Raw genomic sequence first — 24,267 nt, 5'->3', positions numbered from 1 at the left:
AGGTCGCTACACTTAATTTCACCCTGGTAAGTGAGAGCAGCCCCATGGAGGCCATATCCTCCTGAGCGGCTTCTTTCTGCATGGCATGGTTTATACTATTTACTTAAATATTCCTTGAATGGAAAAATAAATGAGTGACTGAATGGATGAACTTGTAGTTGGGAAGGTGTGGTGGAAAATGTGGAACTCCAGAGTTTTATCTTTTTATTGAAGCTTACAGTTTCATTGAACTTTTGGCCCCGAATGAAAAAACTGCAAATAAAAAAAAGGATTGGCAGTGGGAGGTGGCAACCTGTCCCATGGGGACTGAAGCCAAGCAGAGGGGCAAGTGAGGGGCCCAAGCTGCAGAGGGGTAGCCTGGCCAAAGATGCCCAGGGAGCAGACTGTCCAAGCTTCCTGAGCAGGGACAGCCACAGGCAACTAGAATTCAACACACACGGACTTGTGGGGTGGAATTCAAGCCACTGGTCATGCGGGCAAATCTCTCACCCTTGGTCAGACTGCACTTTGGAGAAACTGGGTCCATCTGACAAGACAGCACGCGTGACGGAACACAGGTAAGAGGCTGATGAACACTTAACACTGGCGTCAGGGCATAGAAGGAAAGCTAGAGGCTGGAGCCAGCCGATTAGACACTAACTTCTTGCAGTGACCGGCATCTCTTGCACCTGGTGCAAGGCTGTGCCTTTTAAATGCTCAGGGTTGTAATTCAGCTTCCAGGCTTTTCCAAGGTCAGGCACCTATCTATGTGGTCTCAGCCCAGGTCCCCACTATTTGGTGGCTATGACATAGAACTCCCAGCCCTCTTTGGAAACAGTGCTGCATCAGGCAAGGGAGAATTCTTTTTTTAGGAGGGGCAGGAAAAGAAGAGAAGCCCACATGCTTCTCCACTCTAGGAGCCAAGAAAGGTCCCCTGGTGCACTCCCCACTCTATAGATGGGCTGGTCATAGCATCCGAGAGGCTGTCATGGTGACGAAGTCCTCGAAGCTGAGACGAATGTTGCCCTGCACAGCTGTGTCCTTCTCCCGGAAGGCCTCGGTCAGCACCTGCAGCTGGGTGCATACCTGGATGAAGCGATCGAGCTGCATGGAGGGATTGGCGGAGCGCGGGCAGTAGCGGGAGACCAGGAGCTGGGTGAACTGGGGGCTCAGGTTGTAGCCCATCTGGGACAGAGCTGGAGAGGTGGGGCACACAGAGCAGACACAAAAACTTGCTGTGAGCACTGCCATTGACCAGTGCTCAGCAGTTCAGCAACTCCAAGGGGACTGGAACCAAAGCAGAAACAGGACAGACGTCCTGAGGGGTGTCCAAGATGGCAGAGGCACGCCAGAGGCTGTGTCTGGATGCTTTCCTTAGATGGAAGGCCCCCATCCCTCTTTCTCCAAATTTCCATTGCCATCTGTTTATTTAGGGGTCTGTAGGGTCCCAGAGTGCCACCAGTCTGTCTGTGCTCATCTTTGACCTCTGCATTACAGACAGAAGCCTAAGCCCCCTCGGGCCACCCTGCTCAGGGCAGATGTCTGAGGCAGCTCAGCACAGAGGCTATGAAAGCCTGCTCTGGAGTCAAGACAGCCCCCCAGTAAGATGCTTATTAACCTTGCTAAGCCTCTGTCTTACCATCTCTAAAATGGGGATAATACTTACCTTATAGGTTCTAATAAGGATTAGAGGAAGTGATCAAGCAAAGCACTTGGCATAGTGCCTGTGGGCATAGTGCCTGGCACATAACAAGCACTCAGTGTTATTTGTTAAAACTAATAAAGTCATCATCATCCCCCCAGGCGAGGCTGTGGGGCAGTTCCAAGGTCACAGCCTCCATGCTGCTCCCCAATCTCTCTACCTGGGATGCTTCCTTCTTCTCTGTATAATCTACCAGCTCAGGCTAAAATCTCAGCTCCGTTTTTCCTATGTGGCCCTTGGGTAAGTTATCTAGACTATGCCTCAGTTTTCTTTTCTGTAAAAGGGGTAATAATAAGGGATCCTTCATCTAAGGGTGGGGAATAAGATAAAGCGGCTATCGCATGGGAGAAAGAATGATGTAACATTTTGAGTGCATCCTTAGAAAACTAAATGTGACAAAAACCCAGGACATATTTGGAAATTGTATGCTCTCTAGCAACTTTGTGTGAATTTTTGTACAAGCACTGTTTTATGAGTTATATAAAATGTTACAAAAATAGAAAAAAATGATGTAACATATAAAAAATGCTTATTACAGTGCCTGGCCCATAGCAAGCATTCAATAAATATTAGCTTTCTTGTGATAGTATCACCCTCACCAATGTCCATCACTGGATCTGGCAACAGAGTTTAGGTGCTCAGTCCAGGTTGCCTCCTTTCCCTTCCACCGGGGGGCTGCCCCAACCGCCTGCCCCACCCACAGAGCTTCTCAGTATGACTGAAATCTGTGTCCAGGGCAAGCGGCTGGGTTCTCTGGGGAGTCCTCTCTCCCTCTCAGGTGGCAAAGCTCCCTGTCTGGTTCTCAACACCGCACTAACTACCCATCCTCTAGACTAAGAAGTGGAACCAGACCTGGAGCTGTGGCTAAGCTGGGTCATCTTACCCAACTGCAATTTTTAGAGTGGTCTAGGTTCCAGAGCTGGAAAGAAACTGTCTTCTAGCAGAACTAGCAACAGAAGCCATCTTTCTAAGCCCCTCTACAGGACACTTTCCATTCTGCATGCTGGAAACTAGAGAGGAAGGAGCCACCCAAGCCACACGTCCTGGTCTCAAAGTGCCCCAGGCTGCCGAGTTTCCATCCCCAAGGCTCCCTGCCGGCTGGGCCTGTCTCTCCTAGCGCTGCCAGATATCCCATCGCCAGAGTCCAGCCCTGATCCAGTAGCCAGGTGTTTCCTTGCCCTGGATTTCAGCTTACTGCCCAGTCAGGTCACAGAAAGGGTGGGGAGTGGGCCTGTGCTGAGGGCAGCATCTTATAGTGAGTGCAGTGGGACATTTGGTGGTCAGAGGCTAGAGGGAACCCCATGCTCTGTCTTTGGGAGAAAGAGAAAGATCCAGCTCCACCTGTGCACTGAGTCCCGGGCACGGCCCTCACCTTGCTGCAGCTCTGTGTAGCTAATGGAGCCCGAGCGGTCCCGGTCATACTGCTGGAAGAGGTTCTTCCACTGCTGGATGAATTTCCACAGGGCCGAGAAACCATAGACGTCAATGCGTCCTGACTTGGTCTTGTCAAACATGTCTTGGAGGGAAGGGAAAGAAAGCTTCAAGACTAAGGTTCTCAGAGACCAGTGAGGCAGCCTTCCTCCCTAGGCCAGAGTACAAGGCGCCATAGAAACGAGGCCTGAGGCCCAGATGTCCCCAAGACATACCCATATCAAGTATTGTACCAGTGCCACCCCCGGTCACCCTCAGCCCCACCACTGCCAGAACTGCATTTTTTCTGCAGCTTTGGGGGCTGACCACCCCCTGCCATCTCCTACCAGGACAGGGAGTCTCATTTGTGCAGAATGAGAAACTGAGTCAGCCTAAGACTCAGTAAGGTCTAGAACTTGAGAATTGATCTAAGGAAAAGAGCTCCCTGTCTAAGGGACCTTGCCTTGAACCCAGTTTCCTGCCTGAAATTCCTCCCTGTCCAAAATATTTCTCCTCAGAATGGCCTCCCATCTACCTATCATCAGACAGGAAGTGGCTCGGCCTCAGCTCGAGCCCACAGGGAAGGGCTAGGACTCACTTATCATCATGAGACATGTCTCATCGTTGAATGAGGACCAGTTGGAGTTGACCAAGGCCTGTTTCAGCTCCTTGATGGAGATGTAGCCACTGTGATCAGAGTCCACTGACTGGAACCAGGAGTAAGCCTCGGGGTCCACATTGGGAGGAGCGCCACCTGCAGGAAGGGGTGCCAACCAGGGGAATCAGACATAGGTCTCAAGACCAATCCGCAGAAATGCTGGGAAGGGCCAGCCTTAGTGCCTCCCTGACTACAGGTTTTCCCCATCCTAAAAGCCTCATAAATCCACCTACCCCGTCCCTGTCTTCCATCAAGCCATCATCCTTACTCTGGTAGAAAAGGACCTTCTGTGTAAACTCAGAAGTATTTGCAGTTGATTTCTACTCCATAAATCCTTTACGCTTTTCCTCTAGTGCTCTAGTCACTTCTCTATTTAAGTTTCTAAGGAACACGGACTTGTCTGGAAGATTAAGAATTCTCTGAAAAGGGGGATTATCTCTTCCCCACAGACTGGGAACCCCAAAAAAGTTTGCTAAGCACCTAACACGCACAGCCCAGAGACAAGCACTTTGAGAGTCGTAGCAGTAGGGAGCTCTCTGGGGGGGACACCAGGTCCGACCCATCCCTGATTGCTCCGGCACAGTAAGAGTTGGCATATCCTATCTGCAGCTACCAGAGTGTGGGTGGTCACGAAGCTCCACCTCTCTTTCCTCCCCATCACCACCAGTGTGCCATGTGCATCCCCATCTCCAAACCTCCCTGCAGATATCTCTGACACCTCCTCACTCGACACATCCAAACAGCTGCCCAATGCTGGCTGTTCCACACACAGGCATCATCTCCTCCCTGTTCCTAGTGCACCTGCCCTGATTCAGACACCCTTCACCTGGACCAGGAAAAATCCTAACCAAGTCATCTTTACAATGACTCTCCGCCACCCAGCACTTCCTACCGAGTAATCTCTATAAAATTCCTCTCTGTTTTCACCAATTTCCCCCCACCTCAACTCAAAATTCTTCAAAGGCTCCCCACTGCCAACAAAATAAAGTCCAGCATCCCTAAAACAGCATTCTAATTCCTCCACAATGTGGTTTACCCCCATCTACTTGTCACTCTACCCCGTCCACCTGTTCCAGCCTCGATGCCTAATACACTTGCTCTCACCCAGACCTGCACCCTGTTCCAGCCTCGATGCCTAATACATTTGCTCACACCCAGACCTGCACAGCCCCAACCCCAGGAAGCCTTTACTCACTGGGTTCTCTCCGCCTCATACCCCCTTCTCCCTCATCTCTTTGCATTCGTTTCCCATCCATCCTTCAAAATCCAAATAAAACCCTGTTCCTTCCATAAAGCATTCCTTCTTCTTCCAGCCCTGGACAGGCCTCCTTCCTCTCTCCTTCATACACCTCTCTCTATAATCACTCCACTGTGTACATGTTTCTCCCTACTTCTTCCAGGTTAGACTTGGAGCAACTTGTGGGCAAGACCTCAGCCCAGCTCATTTCTGACTCCCCAGGAGCTAGCACGGAGCCGGACACGGAAAGGGGAGGTGCTCGATTCATGCTAGAGTTGGCTTCATGGTTCAAGCCCCAGCTCTCCCATGAGCAGCCTTGGTTAAGTTATATAAGTTCTCTGTGTTTCAGTTTTCTTATCTGTGGAATGAGCACACAACAGCATCAACTTCATACGGTTATTGTGCAGACATAATTAATACATAAAAACCATTAAATCAGCACCTGGCACCATCGAAACACTACATAACTGCTGATTATTCATGTTGTTGTCGTGCTTCAAACAGCTTTGTGTGTCTGGGAGCTTTTTGTGTATGTGGGAAGATGGAAGAAAGGGTCATTCATTTGGAAAGACACGCAGGGTGAGCTGGGGGTGAGAGGAAAGGGTGGCAGATCAAAGTGGAGAAGCACAGAAGACCAGACCTTTTGGGATAAAGCCAGTTACACAGTATTGGGAAACCTAGGGAGCTGACAGGACACAAAAAGGGCTCCTTCACACAACGCAGTATGAGACACAGCACAGAAACCACCACCCAGTCCTAAAGGAAAAAGGTTTGCTGACTGTGGGACTAGTCTGACTGCCTCAGCTGGGAAATCCAGGCAGGTCCCACCCTTTTACCTAAAACGGCCACTGTGCCATGGGGGAGAGGAGGCCACAGGCGCCAGCAGGAGTCTCTGTGACGTGTGGTCTGTGCAGTTAGCACAGGGGAGCTCAGGCTCTGAAGCAAAGAGCTCTAATCCTTACTAGCCTGCATGACTTTAGATACACTGTTTCATTGTCTGTGTACTGATCCCCATTTCTAAAATGCATCTACTTCCCAGGGTTGTTGTGATGGTTAAATGAGACAACAGTAAAATCAAGTGTTCACAGAAGGCCTGGAATGTGCAGTCACATTTTCACAGAGGAAGGGCTATTTAAACCAGGCTGAGAAGAAGAAAAAGCATGTTGGAAAGGCACAGAGTGTGTCTGGAGTACTCCCAGGGGTCTTGGGTTGACGGGAGGGAGGAGCAATGGCAGGTGAGGAGCTGGAAAGGCCCTTTGGGAGTCGAGGGCCCTGAGGATCTTTCCTGTGGGCAGTGGGGCACCTTTAATGGTCACATCTCTCCTGAAGAGCAGGTGCTCAACCTTTAGACCTGGAGTCAGTGGGCCTAAGGTGGGGCCTTCAGGTGACTCCAAGGCAGGTGTGTGGATCATGCTTTAAAAAGCACTGCTCTGGGAGCTCACTGGAGGCACTGGAGAGGAGGCAATGATGGCCGGGTGAGAGGAAGGTGGGCTGAGGGTGAGCAGCTAAGAGTCTGAAGCACATCTCTCCGCTCCTCTGCAGCCCTGGAGAGATAAGCCTCACAGCCAGCTTCCTTTCCCTGCAATGACCTCACGTAGGCTCAGGGACAAGATTTTAAACCGAGGAGGAAATCCACCAGCAAGCTGCTGAGCTAAAAGCAAACGGCCTGCAGCTCCAGCTCTGCTGAGATAAATGCCACTGGCTCACAGTGTTTAGAACCCTCAAGGGCAAGACTCTCCCTTGGCCACCTGCCGGGTATGTATGCTAAGATGCTGAGCTCCCCGGCAGTACCCTTCCCCGGAGGCTCTGCAAGTGCACCAGAGTTGCCTCACTGCTGGTGTGGCCTCCTGGGAACCAGCGTGCTGTGAAGAGGCTGACTGAGTCTGGGAGGACGCAGGGGTATGGACACTCACCGTCCCTCACCCTCTATCAGAAACTACTCAGAAATCTTCACTGAGCCTGAAGCCCCCACCTAAAATTCTCTGCCTCCATGAGTTGCCAAATCCCTTCCCCCATCTTGTCCAGTACCTCGCCTTTACTGTCTCTTGCTCTTTATCCTTCCCCATCTCACTCTATCACTCTCCTGCCTGCCTCAGCATCTTTCGGTGGTATGGCCCTTGGCACATCTGCCATCACGTTAGATGCCGAATGCCTCTTTGCTGAGAAAGCCCCAGAACAAGTCTTCTCACAGAACATTGCTTACTAAGCCCCTGCCATGTGCCAGACACTGTGCCCAGTGTTTACTTGCACCTTCTCACTTAATCTTTAGTAACAATCTTGCTGTACGCCAGAAATTAACACAACATTGTAAATCGACTATACTTTAATTAAAAAAAACAAAAAACAATCTGGTGAGCTAGTAACATTTACCCATTTTATAGATGTGGACACTGAGGCTTAAAGAGATGAAGTAACTTGATCAGTCAGTAAGTGGTCTGGTCTCAAAAGCCCAAGCTTTCAACAACTATGCTACCTTGCCTTTCTACATATAATGGTCAGTCTCTCTTACACATAAATGGGGTTCCTCCCCCTGAGACTGCAGTATTATCTCCAGTTATTTGCTAAGCCACCCCTCCCCGGTTTCCCTGAAAGAGCACTGTGCATCCTCTCCCTGCCTGGTAGTTAGCAGAGCCCCTCCAATGATAGGAGTATCCACTCCTATCCATCTGATGTCAGGCTTGACCAGAGGATGTGGTTTGGCCAATAAACTTGAGTAGAAGATATATAAAGAACTTCAAAGCAGAAGCTTTAGGAGGCGTCGTGCTCGCTCTCCTGCTCTTTTTGTTTGCCATGAGAACAGCATAACCCAAATAGGGGATATGCCGCCCCTCCAGCCTGGATCCTGGAAAGAAAAGACACGTGGAGCAGAACCTCAGCAGCCAAGCCTGCAGCTGCCAACATGTACGCAAGAGTAAATAAGTGTGAATGAGCAACAGAAATAAATGTTTGTCGTTGTAAGCCAAAGAGATTTTGGAGTTGCTGTTACCACAGCAAAGCTAACTAACAGAGTTCTCACTCTGCTAATGAAAGCTGAAGCTGGAGGCAAGATGCTAAGGCATCAGAGACCAGGCTACCTGCACATTCACAGGAAGGGCAAGGAAGGGTGCTGGGTAACTCACAGCAAGGCTGGGGGCACCTGGAGTCCAAGATCACTACTTACCTGGAGGAGGTCCCTGTCCATAAGGCCCAGGATGCTGGGCACCATAGGAATTTGGAGATGGCTGACCATAGGGGCCCCCGGGGGCCCCACCGCCATATGGTCCTCCTGGCGTTCCGGATGGGAGCCCCCCAGGGTTGGGGTGTCCATAGGGTCCTCCACCAGCTGGTGGTCCATAAGGCCCTCCAGGGGCAGGACCTCCCCCATATCCACCACCAGGGGGTACCCCACTACCATACTGCCCTCCACTATGGGGGGCTCCGGGGTAGTAGCTACCGGGGGGGGCCCCGGGCGCTTGTCCTCCAGCTCCTGGGCAGCCCTGCAAGAAGAGCAAGACATCAGTCAGAACGATAGGGTCAGAAGCTAGCCATAGTCTGGCACTTTACAGTCATAAAGTACTGCCACTGCCATTCTTTCAACTGATCCTATAGGCTGGACTGGAGTTATGATCCCATTGCTCAGATGGGGAACCTGAGGCTTCTAGGAGATACAGTTTACCCAAAGTCATGTTGCCAATGACCTGCCCTCCTGGCTGCCCTTCCCTGCACACCAAGGGGCTCCATAAGGGCTGGGATCATGTCTGGTTTGCCACTTTATCCCCAGCCCTCAGGGCAGAATGGATGCTCAGTAAATATTTACTGTATGAGTGAGCAGGCAGAAGAATCAAACTGAATTCCAAATCCTCACCCTGTGGTACCCCATCTCTAGGCGCAGAATTCACAGTGCAAATGTGATCTCCACCACATGCCCCTGACCCTCTTCAGTCACAAATGATGTATCCACAGCAAAGATTCATCCATAGCATTCCTTCCTCACCCCACTCTAGCTCATGATGCAAAAACACTTCCCTAGCCTCACTCACAGTTCTGTGAGACAAACAGGCAAGACTTTATTCCTAAGGCAATAAAAGACAATGGTTAAGAGTGAAAAAGACCAGTTCAAGTTTGGGGTCTGCCACTTACTGACTGGTCTAACGACTTACCCTCTCTAAGCCTCACTATCCTTTGTGCTAATAGTGCCTGCCTCCCTCTCAGGTTAGTGTATGAATGAAATAAGGCCAGTCATGTAAGGGGCTCTGAAACGGGCCCTAGCACAAAGTAAGCACTCAGTGCACACCAGCAACAGTAGCACTTTGCTATGGTGGAGGAAACGCGAGTCCAGAAAAATCACACAAGAACTGTGCCAAGGGTCTGGGGCCAGAATCCAGGTCTCCTACTGCTAAGCCCAGGTCATGTGTCCATTAGAGCATACATGGGAGCACTCCCTCTCTTGTCCATGTCCCCATGCCACTAGCCAGGGATCCCTGAAGCTCAGAGTGTTCGGCTCCATCTCCCTAAATGGCCAGCAAAAGGCCTAGGGGAACACAGCCCCAACATATCTGCAGACAGGCTGGCTCAAGGGCAGAGAGCAGCTGGGCCCAGCTCTGAGGATGGTGAGGACGGTATCATCTAGACATGGTCCAGCTCAACCCAGAAGGCACACCAGTGGCCTAGCTAGTGAGAGCCCAGACTTCCTCTCGTAGTTGTGTTCGCTAGCTTCCTGGACAGCTAGCCTCCAGGCTAAGGCCAGACTCATACTTCACCTAAAGAGGGTCTGCTTGCTCAAGGAAGAGAGGTTTCTGAGAGACGGGGGGAAGCAGGCCCTCCACCTTCCCCACTCAGCATCGTGGGAGCTCTTCTGCCCTGGAAGCTGCCATAGCTAGTGGCAAGACTCCCTCACCGAGGATGAAGCCACAGGCCAATCCCAACTCAAAACTCTGTTCTCATCAGCTGAGTTCATGACCATGGGCCAGTGGCTTCATCTCTCTAAGCCTATTTCTTCTCAAGTAAAATAAAATAACCCCTTCCTCATTATTCTGCAGATTACAAGAAATGAATATGGCAGAATTTTGTCAGTATCATTTTTAGCTAAAGAACCTTCTGATAAATAGAAATTTAAAAAGTGGTAAAAGAAAGCTGCTCTGGTTGAAAGCGGAGACTTAAGAGCCCCAACCATGCAGGCCCCTCCTTTGCCAGCGTGTGAGGGAGCCCTGCGGAACCCTCACAGTGGTTCAGAAGTCAGTTTGAAAACCATTAATATAAGAAAAATAGTTCTTACAACAGTGTCTGGCATAATTCATAGCTTCTATTGTTATTATATTAATTATGATTATTCTTATCATCAAAGCCCTGAGCCAGGTAAACTCTAGGGGCCGGGGTGTTTAAAGGAAAGTCAAATGTCTGAAGGAGCTCACAGTTGATACGAGAGGCATGGAAACATTCTCTATAACATCTAACAAAACAACATAAGGAAATAGGTCTTTAAAATGAAGACATAAGCCATGCACCATGGGACCACAAAGGAGGGTGAAACTGGGGAGGGTTTCCATGGGAAAGCAGCATTTGGATTAGGACTTAAAGAATAAAAAAGATTCCGCTGGAGAGGGCGATGGGAGAGGTGCCCAGCAGACCTCTTCAACCTAACCCCGTCGGTTTACAGATGGGGAAACTAAGGCCAACTGAGGGGAAGGGACTTGCTCAAGAACCGCTGTGAGTGGGAGGCAGAGGTGGAGTTAGATCACTCCCCATGCACATCAGAGCGCAGTGACTCCCACTCCCTCCTGCTACAGTGCTCTTTCCTTAAGCAGTGGGGCACTTTCCAAAGCACAGTAGGCTAGAAATGGGGTGGGGACTCTGCAGAGTCTAGGCACACCCAAAAGAACAGGTTGGACACCAAGCTAGGAAGTAGCCAGTCCACAAGAAGCCCTGTGAGCAAAGCCATTCACGGACGTGGCTTAGGGCATCTGAACAGCCCTTCCCCCTGGGAAATGCCCCCACACCAAGCAAGCTGGTGCTGCCAGGCAGATCTTCTGGCTTTGGCGTAATCACAATCCAGGTGTCTGGTGCAGCCTGGCAGCAACTGAACCCTTTTCTTTCTGCCCTGCATTAAAGCCCTCACGTGTAGTTTACTGTATAGGAACCATACCACAATAAAGGTGTTTAATAAATAAATAAATATATTTATTTATTTATTTATTTTTATAAATATATATAAATAATATATATATTTATTTATATATATTTATTACTCACATGTACAGTTTACAAAGCACTTTCACATACACACAAATGCTACTGGCCAAATCCTGCCAACAATCCTCTAACAGAAAAAAAGAAGATATAATTAGTAGGTCTACTTTCAGATGAAGAAACTGAGGTGCACAACTGTTAAAAGACTTCATTCATTTGGCAAGCATTTACAGAGCAATATATTGTGCTAGGCTCTCTGCTAGGCTTGGGGGCACAAAACTAAACAGGGCTGGCCTTGAGGAGCCCCAGATAACTATGATGCAATCTGATCAGTGTCATCAGAAAAATCTACTTAAATGCTATCAAGGAAGCATGGCCAGAGGAATTGGTTCTGTCTGTTAAAGATTAAATGAGCAATCAAATGAACAAATGCAGGCAGTGGGTTAAGGAAGGCTTCCTGGAGGAGGCAGGAGTAATATTGGAGCTGGCATTGAAGGATGCACAGACATTCCCCAAAAGGCAGGCAGCAAAGGACATTCCAGACAGAAGGGAGAAGAAAGACAAAGGCACAGAGAAAGACAAAGGCACAGACCTACGAGCGAGCATGGAGGGGTCAGGGTGTGGGCTAAAAAGCAGGGGGCAGAGGCAGGAATGCAACGTGAGCTCCAAAAGGCAGTCTCTTTACACGCTCCTTGTCCAATCACCTCTCCTGCCGCATTTCAGTCAGCTGGTGGGTAACTGCGTCTTCAAGCAGTTTCTCTCTGTCACGCAACAGTGAGCTCCCCAGGGGCAGACACTGGGCCTCATTCATTGTGGTACCCCAGGGTCCAGCAGAGTGCCTGGAATGGGCAAGCCTCCATAAAAATGTGAACAAACAAATACCACTCTAAAGATCTGGGGCTTTATGCTGGAGGAAACAGAGCGCCATAGAAGGGTTTCCAACAGGGAAGAAACGTGATCAGAGCCTTGTTTTGCGAACTAACCAGCGGTAGTGTCAGCGGCAGTGTGGAGGATGAGCTAGCGGGGGAGGCAGCAGCCTAGGTGCTGGACACGCAGGGCTGGAACCAGACAGCAGACTCAGAGAGAACGGGATGGAATCTGAAGCTATTTCAGAGATAGACCAGACATGACTTGGCAACTAATTAGGTTAGGGAAGCAACAGAGGGGGGAGTGAGGAAAGAGAAGTGTTTAGAATGACTCAGGTTTCTAGCTTGCACCAGAAGATGAAGAAAGTGAAACCACCAGAATCCAGGCTGGAGAAGATGGTTCCCAGGGTCACAGAGTTGTTAGTAAATATCTGAACCAGGAATGAAAACCAGAGTGCCTGACTCCATGTTCTCATACTACTCCATGCCATGCGGCCAACCCTTTTAACAGTTTTTCCAAGAGTAGTTCATGCTGATAAACACAAGATTGTAAAAGAAAAAAAAGACAGGAAGAGTTCATTAACCATGGTTTCCAAAACATCACAGAAAACTTACCCTGCATCTTTACTGATTGCATAGAACCAACATTTGATACATTTGAATGGGGGGAGGGGGCAATTAACATTTTATTGAGGCTCTCCCTGATCCTCAGTCCTATCAAGTAAGTGCTATGATCCCCATTTTACAGATAAGAAAATTAAGGTGCACAGAGTTTAATCACATGTCTGTGATGACACAGCTAGAACTGGTGATTCAAAACAGGGTCTGCATGACTACTACTCTACCCTCTTCTGGGTGTTCACTCAATAAATGAGTGAGCATCCACCACGTGCCAGTGTCAGGGACCGTCCTAAATGTATCTGTCAAATATGATGGATTTCTACCCTGGGCAGGGCTGAAGTGGGAAGAGTGGGATCAGGTGATCTTTTAGAGGCTTGAAGCCCGGTATCAGGGAGACTCAGAAGAAGAATTTTATCCTTTTTTTCACCCCAGCACCTAGACCCAATTTGAGAGCCACAGTATTGTAAGAGATCCCAAAGACCTCCCAGTAGGGCCTCTCAGTCAATGAGGGAAGCTCTGAAGCACTATCTGGAATCTCCGTTTGCATTCCTGTAAGTGGTGGGGAGCTCACACCCTCCCAAGTAACCCACTCAGAAAGTCCCACATTTTCTTTTGGCTCTGAGGGCTCATTCTTCTACCCTCAAGACACAGAGATGTCAAAGGTTGGTCCACACTGAGTCCTCACAGAGAAGAGTAGGCTGCGTTGCAAAGACAAGCCTGTGCTCTGAAGCTACCGTGCAAGTGCCCACGAGAGGAGGCTAGAGCCCATTCTAAGGGGTTAAACATTCACAAGACAACAGGAGGGGTTTGCGCATTCACCAGCAGAGCCTCCTAAAATATTTAAAGGCCAGAAACCTGCAGCCAATAAACAGTGAGCCAAGAACCGTCTCATGACTTCAATTACTACCTCTCTGCTGACACTCCAAAATCCCTCTCTCCAGCTTCATCTCTTCTGAGCTGCAGACCCACCTATTCAACAACCTCCTGGAGCTTCCCCCCGAATCTATTCCTCCCTCTGTGTCCCCATCTCAGTGAAGGGAAACGCTGGTGGCCTCCTGGACACCTCCTCTTTCCTCCCTTCCGTCACCTCAATTAGGCACCAAGTTGCCTCAATTTCACCTCCCAACTCCATGTTCACCAGGTCACTGCTCTCTCTCATCTAGATTACTTCAAAAGCCTTGAAACTGGTCTCTCTGCCTCCAGTCTCCTTGCTTCAGCCCAACCTCCCGGGGCCCCATGCTAACAGCTCCAAAGCATGGATTAGAGAAAACTCTTCAGCGACTCCCTCACAACTCTTAGGATGAAGTCCATACTCCTCAAAAAGGCAGACAAGGCCCTTTAGGGTCTGGTCATTGCTTACCTTTCTGGTCTCATTTCTTACCTTTTGCCCCCTCTTCCCTACAACTCAACTGATCTCCTTAAATTCTTCCAAAATACAGGGCTCTCTTACTTGTTTCCCAGCCTTTGTAAATACTATCCCTTCTACTGAAGAACCATGCCTTTTTGCACCCAGCTAACGCCTACTGCAGGACTGAATCCTACTGCAGATTCAGTTTTTAGCTTAAATGTCACCTCTTTTAAGAAGTCTTCCTCCCCTCAAGACTGAGGTATTGCTCGAGTGCTAGCCTGACACTCCTATTTAATACTTATCACACTGATATCACAATTTATGTATTTGTATTGCTCTTCCACTTGGAATATTTGCTTTACTTAATTTAATTTACCAAACCCAAGCCTCAGACTTTTGCAAGAAATTTCTACAAGGAAATGTCAGAGCAGGGATTTGAAGCCAAATCTCTCTGGCCATAAAGACCACGTTCTTGAGCACTGAAATCCATTGGGCTGGCTCCCCAACAGGACCAAAACTTAAATTTGAGTTTTATCCCTCCAACACCTAGTCTAAGCATGAGGACCCTGGGGCAGGAGGCAGGAGAAAATTACAGGAGTTTGACTCCTAACAATAGGCTGGAATCCTCCAGGGCTATGTCCTGGGTGGAGGGGACATGGTGCTCACTAAGCCTTTGGGTGCTTTCGAACAACCCACTTCCTTTCTTGGAACTCCATGGACCAGGAGCTGGATAGGAGGACAAAGGTATGATGGGGAAAAGTATTTCTTCCTCTACTAGAGACACATTTCTCTCTGGGTTCCATTTCAGTACTTCACTGGGCATAAGCCCAGGTGGTATGGCACGATGGCAGCGATCGCAGCAGCAAGAGCTATGCCACCACGCACCAGCAGCACTACGTGATAGAGATGCGCCAAGCTCCCTACAGGCTTTATCACATTTCATCCTCTTTTCAGCCCTATGAAGTATTGTTCCTCCCTTTTTACAAGTGAGGAAACTGAGACTCAGAGTCCTTAGATGATCTGTCCAAGGGCATGTAATTATCAAAGAGGAGAATTAGGATTCTAGCCCAGTTCTATCTAACCTGGAATTTCAGGCTCTTAGTTTCTATGTCACTGCTTCTAGGATGCATAAAAATTGCCTTCAAAAGCTTATTAAAATGTAGATGCTTGGGCCCTTTCTAAGCACAGAACAGGTCTGAGGTGTGGAACCTGAAAATGTGCTTTTTAAACAAGCTGCCAGGTGACTCTGATGCAGACCATCCACCGAGAAACAATGCACCATAGCAATGTTTTCCCAAATTATGTTCCTCAGGAGTACCAGTGACATCAAGAAATGATCAGACTCAAAAAAAGTAGGGGGGAGAGGGAGGGAGGGCATATGGTTAAGTGAGTTTAAGAAACACTACATACTCTATTCCTCTCTGGCAGATTTACAATGTATATTCACAAATTAAGAATTCTGAGATGCCCCATGGTGAATGAACTTATTAAGCTGTATTTAACTGAGTATTTCCCAAACTTATCTAACCACAGAATACTCCTCTATCAGAAATACTTATTAACACCTCATAAGCCTCAGCAAATGGAACCGACCTTGGGAAACACTGCTAGGTTATACTTCCTCCTAACCCTAGCTCATGCTGGCCTCTCTCTTCCCTACCTCTGCTAAGTATGCAATGAAATGAGGTCTAAGTTCTAGCATGAGCCTTGCCTCCTCATTTGCTGTGTGACCTTGGGCAAGCCACTTAAGCTCTTTGGGTTTGTTTCTCAGCTATAAGTTGGGGGAATAATCTCTGCTGATCTGTTTATAGAGCCTTCATGACTGAGATAACGGAGGTCCAAATACCATGTGCAAAAACTGTACAGGGCTGCACTGCCTCAGAGGGCTCTTGTAGCATCTTTTGGTATGTGATTATACTCAGTCCAACACTTAGTAATATCCCATGTGACCTGGTTTTCCAATTTTTCCTGCATGGGTTTTATCTCCTAAGTTAGTGTGATCTTGGGCAACTCAGGAGCCCTCTCTGGGCTTTAGTTTCCACCTTTTAAAATTAAAGAACTCTTCTGAGGGCCCTCCCAGCTCTGACTTTCTAGGAATCTAGGAAAAATCAAAATACTAAAAGGTGACACCTGTTGCACTTAGTAGTACCAAATGCTTTACTAGCATCACTTCGTTACACTTCATAACAGCTCTATAAAGTAGACCCTATTATTTGGCTCTGTTTTACAGAGGAGGAAACTTCAGCCCAGAAAGACAAAGTGCCTTGCTCAAGGGCTCAAAACTAAGTAATGGAGCCAGGGTGAGAACCTTCCTCTGATTCTAAACCGCACTTCATCACTCTACCATTGTCACCCAACAACGGACTCTGGTCACATAAAAACCTTGCTGTGGTGTTCTTGGCTGGATCTAGATAGGCTAGCAAGTGGGGAAGAGGCAGCTATTGACAGCTCTGGGTTCTGCTACCGAACTGCCTTCAGTTAGGTTCCATGACTTCAGATTAGTTCCATGTCTTTTCTGGGTTTTATTTTTCCTGTGTGTGAAATGGAGGTGGTGGACTAAGTGCTCAAACAAGCTCCTTTGTGCGGCCTGCTAAAACCACAGATTCTCCTGATTATTCAGATGCAGTATGTCAGGGGTGTATTTTTATCCGACGCCCCAAAGGATACCGAAGAACCAGGGCTCTAAACGTTCTATTGGCGTTGATGACCCCGCCCGGGGCCCCAGCGGGAACCCTGGGAAGGTGTGGAGCCCAAGCCAAGCCCAGCCTGACTCTCTGGGGTCCAAGGGCCCCAAATCTTCGCGTGCGCGACGTCAAAGGGGGCGCGACGCGACCTCCCAGACGTGCAGTCCTGAGTGACGTGAGACAGGAGCGACCGACCATCCCTTTTGCCTTCTCTCCTGCGCGAGACCTCGCTGAAGGCAACCTCAGCGTGGGAAAGGCGGGAGGTGGGGAGAAAGCGAAGCCGGAGGTCCTGGGCCTGGACTTGGCGAGGCCCCTACTTGGATTCGCCCGCCCCTCACAAACTCACCTGCCCGTACGGATAGCTGGCCATGGCGATTCTGACGTCACACGCGGCGAGGGGCGGGGCCTCTGTCAAACCCGCCTCCTCCTGGGTATGGGGCGGGCCCGCTTATGATTGGGTGTATGTAACTGTCGATCCTGGGAGCATGGGTAGACGGGAGTGACGCTATAGGGCGGCGGTCGGGTTCTTCTCGGAGAGGTGGGGGGAGCTAAGATTTGGGTGGTGGTTCCCGGAAATCTCTTTTGCTGTACTGGCGCAGGTATCCCTCCCTTTCTTACCCTTAAGTGGGTCCCAGGGCTTGTCAGGCCTGGGTATTTAGAGAGAAGATTGGGTGGGGTGTTGCAGTCGTGGCCATATTTTAACCTGGCAGATGGGACGCATGATAGTGGCGTAGTTGCTGTCGTCACTACAAGTTTCCGCCCAAGGAGAGCCGCCCAGCGGTTACCGTGACAGCGGGGAACTGAATGAGGCCTCCTAGAAAGGGTAGAGGCGATGGTAAGAAGTACTTCGTTCTAATGTCAAGACACCACGTGCCAGTTAATAGCTTTGGAGTGGGATCAGTGGTATTTGAAGAGGAAAATCCCAAACTGTCGGCGTGGGAGGGAAATTAGATCATCTAGAGCTTCTTCCTAAATAACTGGGGAAAGTGAGATCCAGAGAAGCAGTGACTTGCCCTAGTTCACTATGGGTTAGGGGCAGAGTGTAGCCTAGAACTGGGGTTAGTGGATGCCCCGATTCTTATCACTGGAAGTCTTGACTAGTCCCCAAAGTAGGTCAGATCTTGATTACTAAGCGACCTCATAGCCATGTACTTGCCTCTTGGTGATTCAGGCTCTACACTTGTTTATATGCTTATTTGATGAATTTGTTAGTTCTTCCATGTGAGCAAAGATTGTCTGGTTTTGCTTGTCTTTGTATCCCCAGGACCTGTATTTTTAAAATAAATTAATAGTGTTATGAGTTATTGTCCATTCCAGCCCACGTATCTAACCATCTAGTGAGGCACTTTGCAAAATCACAGAGCTGATCATACTACTTGTCCACTGGACAGCCTACAGTGGCTCCTCTTCATCTACACCTGCAAAATCAGGTCCAGATTCTTCATCATAGCACCCAGGCTCTTCACAGTTTGGCCCAATCTCACCTTTTCAATCTTATTTTGTACAGCCCCTGTCTGTCTGCTGCTCTGTACTCCTATGTTCACTTTCACCACCCAGCCCTCTTTCTTTGGAGTGGGGATTTTGATTTTACCACTTTCTAACTCTCTGGCCTTTGACAAGTTATTTAACCTCTCTGAGTCTGTTTCCTCAACTGTCAGAGACCAATATATAAAAAGATCTGAAAAATGAGCTTAGGGCATCTGCTCATGCCCAGACTTATGCTCAAACCACTCCTTTCACCAGACCAGCAACCCTCCCATCTCCAGTCCTTCAAAGCACAGTTCCAACCCTCACTAGCCACTCTCTTACCTGCCTCCCTTTGCACTTGGTACTGCCACTGTGCTATATTCTAACCTCCTTGTGTAAGAGGTCTCTCTCTCTCTCTCTTTTTAATGCTTTTATTTATTTATTTATTTATTTATTTATTTATTTATTTATTTATTTATTTATTTATTTATGGGCAGTGGTGGGGGTGGTAATTAGGCTTATTTTTTAATGGAGGTACTGGGGATTTAACCCAGGACCTCGTGCGTGCTATACATGCACTCTACCACTGAGCTATACCTTCCCTCCATAAGTGTTCTCTTAGATATTTTCCCCCAAACCCGTTCCTCTCCTTCATCTCAGAAAATCCATCCAGTCTCTCAGGCCAAAGGATCATTCTTGCATGGCCTGGGTTTCTCCACACACTCTCCCGCTTCCATGTGCTTTAGTTCAAAATCAAACCCACATCTGCTCTTTTCTCACAGTTTGCACTGTCTCCTTAGTCTAAGACATCATCCTCTGTGGCCTGGATCATGACAGTAGCCTCCTGATCAGTGTCCCTGCTTTTACTTTTTCCCCACATGCTTTTCTTCATAGGGCAGCCAGAGTGTTTGTCTTAAATGTAAATCAGATAATGTCATTCCTGGGCTTAAACTCCTCCAGAGGCTCCCAATAACTCATAAAAAAATCTAAATTCATCCTTATGACCTTCATGGCCTGATATAACCCAGACCCCACCTGCATCTCCAGCATCACTTCGTGCCACTGTGATCCTCAGATCTCTCCAACCTGCTAGCCCCGTCTCCACCCCTGGAACATACCAAGCTCAATTCCACCTTCAGACTTTGCATTATCTGTTTCCTCTGTCTGGAATGCTCTTCCCTTGACTCTTCACTGGCTAGTTCCTCGTCATCCAGGTGAGTTCAAATACACATTCCAGTTACCTATGACATCACTATGTCTCATTTTTTTTCATAACACATGTCACAACTTGAACTGTCCTCTTTAAAGTTTGTGTGTATATTGTAGGACTATCCTTTACTTATTCAGTCGTCGATCCCCAATGCCTGGAATAGTGTCTCGCATGAGTTCAATAAATGTTAATAGTTAGTAGTGGCAGGAGTGGGAGTAGTCTCCTGTACTGAATGCTCACCAGGTGCCAGACATTGTGCTCAGTACAATGTTTTGTTTCATCTTCACCACAGTCCTTTCAGATAGATATTATTACCTATTTATAATGAGGAGTTGAGGCTGAGAGAGGCTAAGTGACTTCCCTACTATCAAAAAGAAATGGAGAAGGCAGGATTTGAAGCCAGGTCCATAGTCTCTTAACTAATCAGTACTTAGGAGGTCTTCTTTACCTTTGTAAACCACTCCCTCCCCACACACACACACAGTCCAAAAAATAGGTGGCATCAAATTGCAAAATCTCAGAAAGGAAGAATTCCTGCCATCTGGGATGAAGGTCACGGGATATTTGCTCAGAAAGAGAACAGTGATTTCTGTCCTGAAAACTGGGGTAATGGGAGGCACGCTCATTTTATTTCACAAATATATTAACCCATTGAATTCCCACCATTTGCCAGGATCTGTTCTAGGTGCTGAGGATTAAGCTATGAGAATTTCACACCCAAGGTCCCTCTCCCCAGCAAAGAGCTCTTAGGAGAACGTTCTGTTTGATGTCTGTGCTATTTGCAGGCTATTTGCAAGGGTATGCAAGTGATCTCTTAGGCAGTCAGGACCCCAGCAAAGCCAAGTCCAGGGCTGTGCCCCCGAGGACCTGCAGCAGGCCCAGGTGTGTTTATTTTGGAGCGGGCTGGGTACAATGGAGATCGGCATCTTCCAAAGACTGAAAAACAATCAACTCATTTCCAAAACCTCAGCTACCTGAGGCAGACAGAGGTGGGTGGAGAAGTTCCTGTTTTTGTTTCAGCTTTAGCCAAAGGGGAAAACTTGGATTCCAGCTCTTTTTAGAGCACAGAGCACTTTCCTCAGTTCATGGACTCCCCGTGATTGACCCCTTAGAGGTGAGGCAGAGTTTGGTAATGGAAGAAGACCCATCCACTGGAAAATATCACCTCCCAGGGAGACACAGTGTTCCCTCTAGGCATCCTGGCTTAGCTCCAAGCTCCAGTGTTGCTTACTAAGAAGGAATACTAATACCCACTTAATTATTATGGAATTAATTCTCTTTGATTCTGAAGAACTAGATCCAGTTCCAAAATTTAAATTCCAGTTGGATGCTTTGGACCAGAGGGTAGTTCGCAGCTTTCCACAGAACCAACAAAAAAATGAGGACAGCAGACATGGCAATTTGGCCACACTCCCCTCCCATTATGGGATCATGTGGAGAATACATTGATATGTTTTATCCCCATAAACTATTCAGGACAATGACAAAAAGATCTAGGCTTGTAGGGGGTTAACAGACCACACATGAAGAAAGAGTCTAAATAGAACTGCAATGACGGGGGTAAACATTATGACAAAAAAAGATTTAAATTCCAGAAGGCATCATACTTGGGGAATTTTTCTCTGCAGAATAAATATGCAGCAGTCTTTTCTCCATCTTACAAAGCAGAGGGTTTCTCAAATTAAGAAGTTCCTGTTCAGCAAACCTGACTTAACATAGCCTCGCCCAAAACCCTTGCTGCCCACCGTCTCCTGGGCTCACACGCCACATTCCAACCACATGCACTGACTCTCATCACTCAGCACGCCGCCCTCAGTCATCTCTGGACCTTGGCATGTGCTGCTCTCTCTGCCTACATCAATCTCTGCCTAGACAAGGTTAGGTCTCTCATCTCCATGCTCCGCCAGCGCCTGCTACAGCCCCATCATCCCACTTTATTGTAATTACTTGTTTAACTCCCTGCTTTCCCCCCCGAGACACTGTGAGGGCGGGGGCTGTATCTGTCTAGTTTGCCTCTGAATCCCCAAAGCCTGGTATAGTTCCTGGCACAAAGTAGAAAGAGGATATGGACTCATCAAGTTAGATGTTGACAATCTGAGTGATCTATGTGTTGCCTTCAAAGCCCAGAATAAATTCACTAAGAAATGAAGACAGAAGAATAACGGCAGGAATGTGAGGTGTGTCCCCTCCCGCCTTTCTCTTCAGCTTACCCAGCTCCTGAATTTATGAGCAAAAGCTGTGGATTTTCTTTTTCTTTCTTTCTTTCTTTTTTTTTTCTTTTCTTCTTCTTTTTTTTTTTTTTTTTTTTTTGCTGACCACGGTAACAGAAGAGACTATAAAATTCAGCTTTCCATCTGGTTCTTCATGGTCCAAGAAAATGCAGTGATTTCAAACTCCAGAGAGATAAGCACTCAAATCATGAAAGCTTGAACCTAGCCTGTCACAGAATCCCCTAAGAGTAGTATGGATTTGACTCAGGGAAAAAAAGTGGAGGAAGCATCACTCCGTAAGGATTGATTCCCTGGTGGTCCTCAGAGGGGATAAGTTTGATGTCCCCTCATAGCATTTTCCCCCCTCTGGCCTTCAAAGCCAGCCTCCTCATTTCAACAGCTGGTCCTTGCTTCTCTTTCTACTTGCGCCAACGTGCTCCTTATCATGAGGTCCGTCATCAGATAGTGCTTCTCAGGCTGGGCAGAAAGGAAGCTGCCTTCCAATGGGAGCACTTTAACATCTGTCCTCATCCACTGTCCAAAACGGGCTTCTAATTCAATGCAAAGAGGATGTGTTTGCTTTTTAATGTTTTATGTTGGAGCCGGGGTTAACGTGAGAATTGATAGTGAGAGATAAAATGAGAATTGGCTCCTCCTTTATCTAAAAACATTGTGTGAGATCCTTGGCTCACCCCGGAGTCTGCCTGATGTCAATTCCCTGGCCACCGACACACCTCTGCTTCTGGCAGGGAAAAAATAGGGCAAAGGTTCTGAAAAGCTCTTGGTACGTGAGGCTCAATGGGAAAAGGAAATTTTCAAAACTGTGCTGGAAATGCCAGCTCTGAAGGGATTTGACAGCCAGTTTGAAGGCTTCAGGCAGTTTGGATAAGCATCTGGACTCTGGGTACATTTCTCAGCCTGCTATGTGATCCCTTTGAAGTTTATCCAACTTGAATAAACCTTCCAGAAAGCTGGGGCCAGTAAAAAGGCTCTCTTTGGAAGTCCCTCTGGATGTGCCGTGACGCTTTCTCACAGGGCAGCCATCGCATTAGGACAAGAGATCTGAAAAGTAGAAAAGGAAGAAGCTTGAGATAGAATGTTTCTATAATGTTCAACTTGCTGTCTTTTTTCTTGTTCTTCCTAGCTTTTTTACATGTGGAGAAGGAGGCAGCAGATAGATCACCAGTGGACTTTGAGGACCGTGAACTCAGATCAGATCACTGCTTGCCCGTGACCCCTTTGCACCGATGCAACCGGTTTCTGAAGGCCAAGGCTAAGATGTACAGGAAAAGCACCACATGTGTCAGATTAACAGAGAGTAACAAAAGATGCCATGTGTAGCCCAGGAGAGCTGGTGACAGGGCCATGCGTTGGCATAGGCAGGAGTTTCCACCTCATTTCTCAGAGAAGCATTCCCTGGTTGCCTAGGCCAGGGGCTGGAGCCTACCTGTCCTCCTGTTTGCACAGCCTCTCTCATCACAGACTTACTGGAGCAGCAAGAAGAGACTGCGTGCTTGGAGGTGCTGCCAGGCAGATGAACACACCTCGGCACCAGGTGGCATTTCCTAAGGTGCATCCTGGATTGGCTTGAGGTCATACCCAAGAAGTAAAGAGGAAGGGCAGAGGGTGGGTTGGGTACCAACCACTGGTTTCTTTAGGGAAGCAAACAGGAAGGGGTCTTTACAGCTGGATGTGGAATCTTCAAACCCACTTTTGGCTCATTCGCGGGGAGAGGCTGAGCGATGCCCCTTCTCTGACTTTGAGAAGTGCACCATGAAGAAATGGACACAAGGTCTAGAGGACCAAAGGAGACTGAGAAGTATCTTGAGAGGAGAGCTGAGCTGGGGCCCCTAGACAGCAGCATCCCCCAGCTCCACTGGTTGACCACAGACAATGAAGGACATGCCCTCTTTTGACCCAGGGACCAAATGACAAGAGGAGGATGACAGGGAGATGAGCTGCAGCCCCAGAGAAACCCCACTGGACGTGAGATTGCAGTAGTTTTGTTTGTTTGTTTATTGATAAAAAAATATTAATAGCAATTAAAAACAAAACAAAACATTCACAACCCATCACAGAGTCCTAAAAGTTTTAGCCACTTGTTCCCAATGGAGTCCTTCATCTGACAGAGATGGTGATTTCAGCCAAAAGGCCCCTTCATGTTTTTCATGGGTGGGTACTGCTGCTCCATTGGCATGGCCCCAAAGCAGTCCGAGGGGTTACAGTGGCCGGCCTTGCCCGGCTGGCCCATGGGGCCCGGGGGACCAGGGATGCCAGGAATGCCTTGCTGGCCCATCGGCCCAGTGGCTCCCATCTTGCCGTACCCGGGAGGACCCTGAGGACCTGGAGAGGAAAGAGTCAGAGAAGGAGAGTCAGGAGACCCAAATCACAAGAAAAGAAATAATGGTCGTGGGAAATAACACCTTACACTTGATGAATATTTCTCCAGTTACAACATGTTTTGATGAAGACCTCATCTGATCCTTACATGAATTTAATGATTACAATCATATTACTGGAGAGTTTTATTCAGAGTTTCCATGGGCCAGGCAAGTGCTTTTTTCTGCATTATTGATCGAATCTTCACAACAATTCCATGAGAAAGGAAGTATTCTCTCATTTTGGAGACACAGGCTCAGAGAGGTCACACACGTAGTAAGTGGTGAAGCTGGATCTCAGAGCCAGGCCATCAGGCTTTAATCATTTCTTA

General features: G+C 48.1%; 2 protein-coding genes and 1 long non-coding RNA gene across 9 annotated transcripts in view; 1 reads left to right on the top strand and 2 right to left on the bottom strand.

Annotated features, from left to right (window-relative positions):
• Positions 1-169: 169 nt before the first annotated feature.
• PEF1 (penta-EF-hand domain containing 1) lies at positions 170-17,171 on the bottom strand. The gene is made up of 5 exons (XM_006196908.4): positions 17,017-17,171; positions 8,147-8,462; positions 3,690-3,845; positions 3,054-3,197; positions 170-1,175 (listed from the first exon to the last, which is right to left on the bottom strand). Exons 1-5 carry the CDS (start codon positions 17,038-17,040, stop codon positions 946-948), a joined length of 870 nt encoding a protein of 289 aa, XP_006196970.1. The 5' UTR covers positions 17,041-17,171; the 3' UTR covers positions 170-945.
• Positions 17,172-17,404: 233 nt separating this feature from the next.
• Positions 17,405-23,629, top strand: LOC116282959 (uncharacterized). Its single transcript, XR_004192503.2, has 2 exons — positions 17,405-17,505; positions 22,702-23,629. It is a non-coding gene; the product is annotated as an uncharacterized lncRNA (long non-coding RNA).
• The window catches only part of COL16A1 (collagen type XVI alpha 1 chain), a 50,669-nt gene continuing 49,951 nt past the window's right edge, over positions 23,550-24,267 (bottom strand). For all 7 annotated transcript variants that reach the window (XM_072974895.1, XM_072974897.1, XM_072974901.1 and 4 more), the window contains one exon: positions 23,550-23,900. In XM_072974895.1, coding sequence (XP_072830996.1) covers positions 23,698-23,900 — 203 coding nt within the window. In that variant the 3' untranslated portion in view covers positions 23,550-23,697. The remainder of the gene's footprint in view (positions 23,901-24,267) is intronic.

This window comes from Vicugna pacos, chromosome 13 (genome assembly GCF_048564905.1).
Source record: "Vicugna pacos chromosome 13, VicPac4, whole genome shotgun sequence".
Lineage (NCBI taxonomy): Eukaryota > Metazoa > Chordata > Mammalia > Artiodactyla > Camelidae > Vicugna > Vicugna pacos.
The sequence above is the reverse complement of the archived record's forward strand: the minus strand, read 5'-3'. Positions and strand labels throughout refer to the sequence as shown.

What these genes read in the sequence shown, in the direction of transcription:
- PEF1 (XM_006196908.4), bottom strand. Translation starts at nt 17,040, where the DNA reads ATGGCCAGCTATCCGTACGGGCAG. An exon ending in GACATGTCTCATGATGATAA is followed by an intron (nt 3,198 to 3,689) that starts GTGAGTCCTAGC and finishes CTTCCCTCCAAG; the next exon opens with ACATGTTTGACAAGACCAAG. An exon ending in CTACACAGAGCTGCAGCAAG is followed by an intron (nt 1,176 to 3,053) that starts GTGAGGGCCGTG and finishes CCACCTCTCCAG; the next exon opens with CTCTGTCCCAGATGGGCTAC.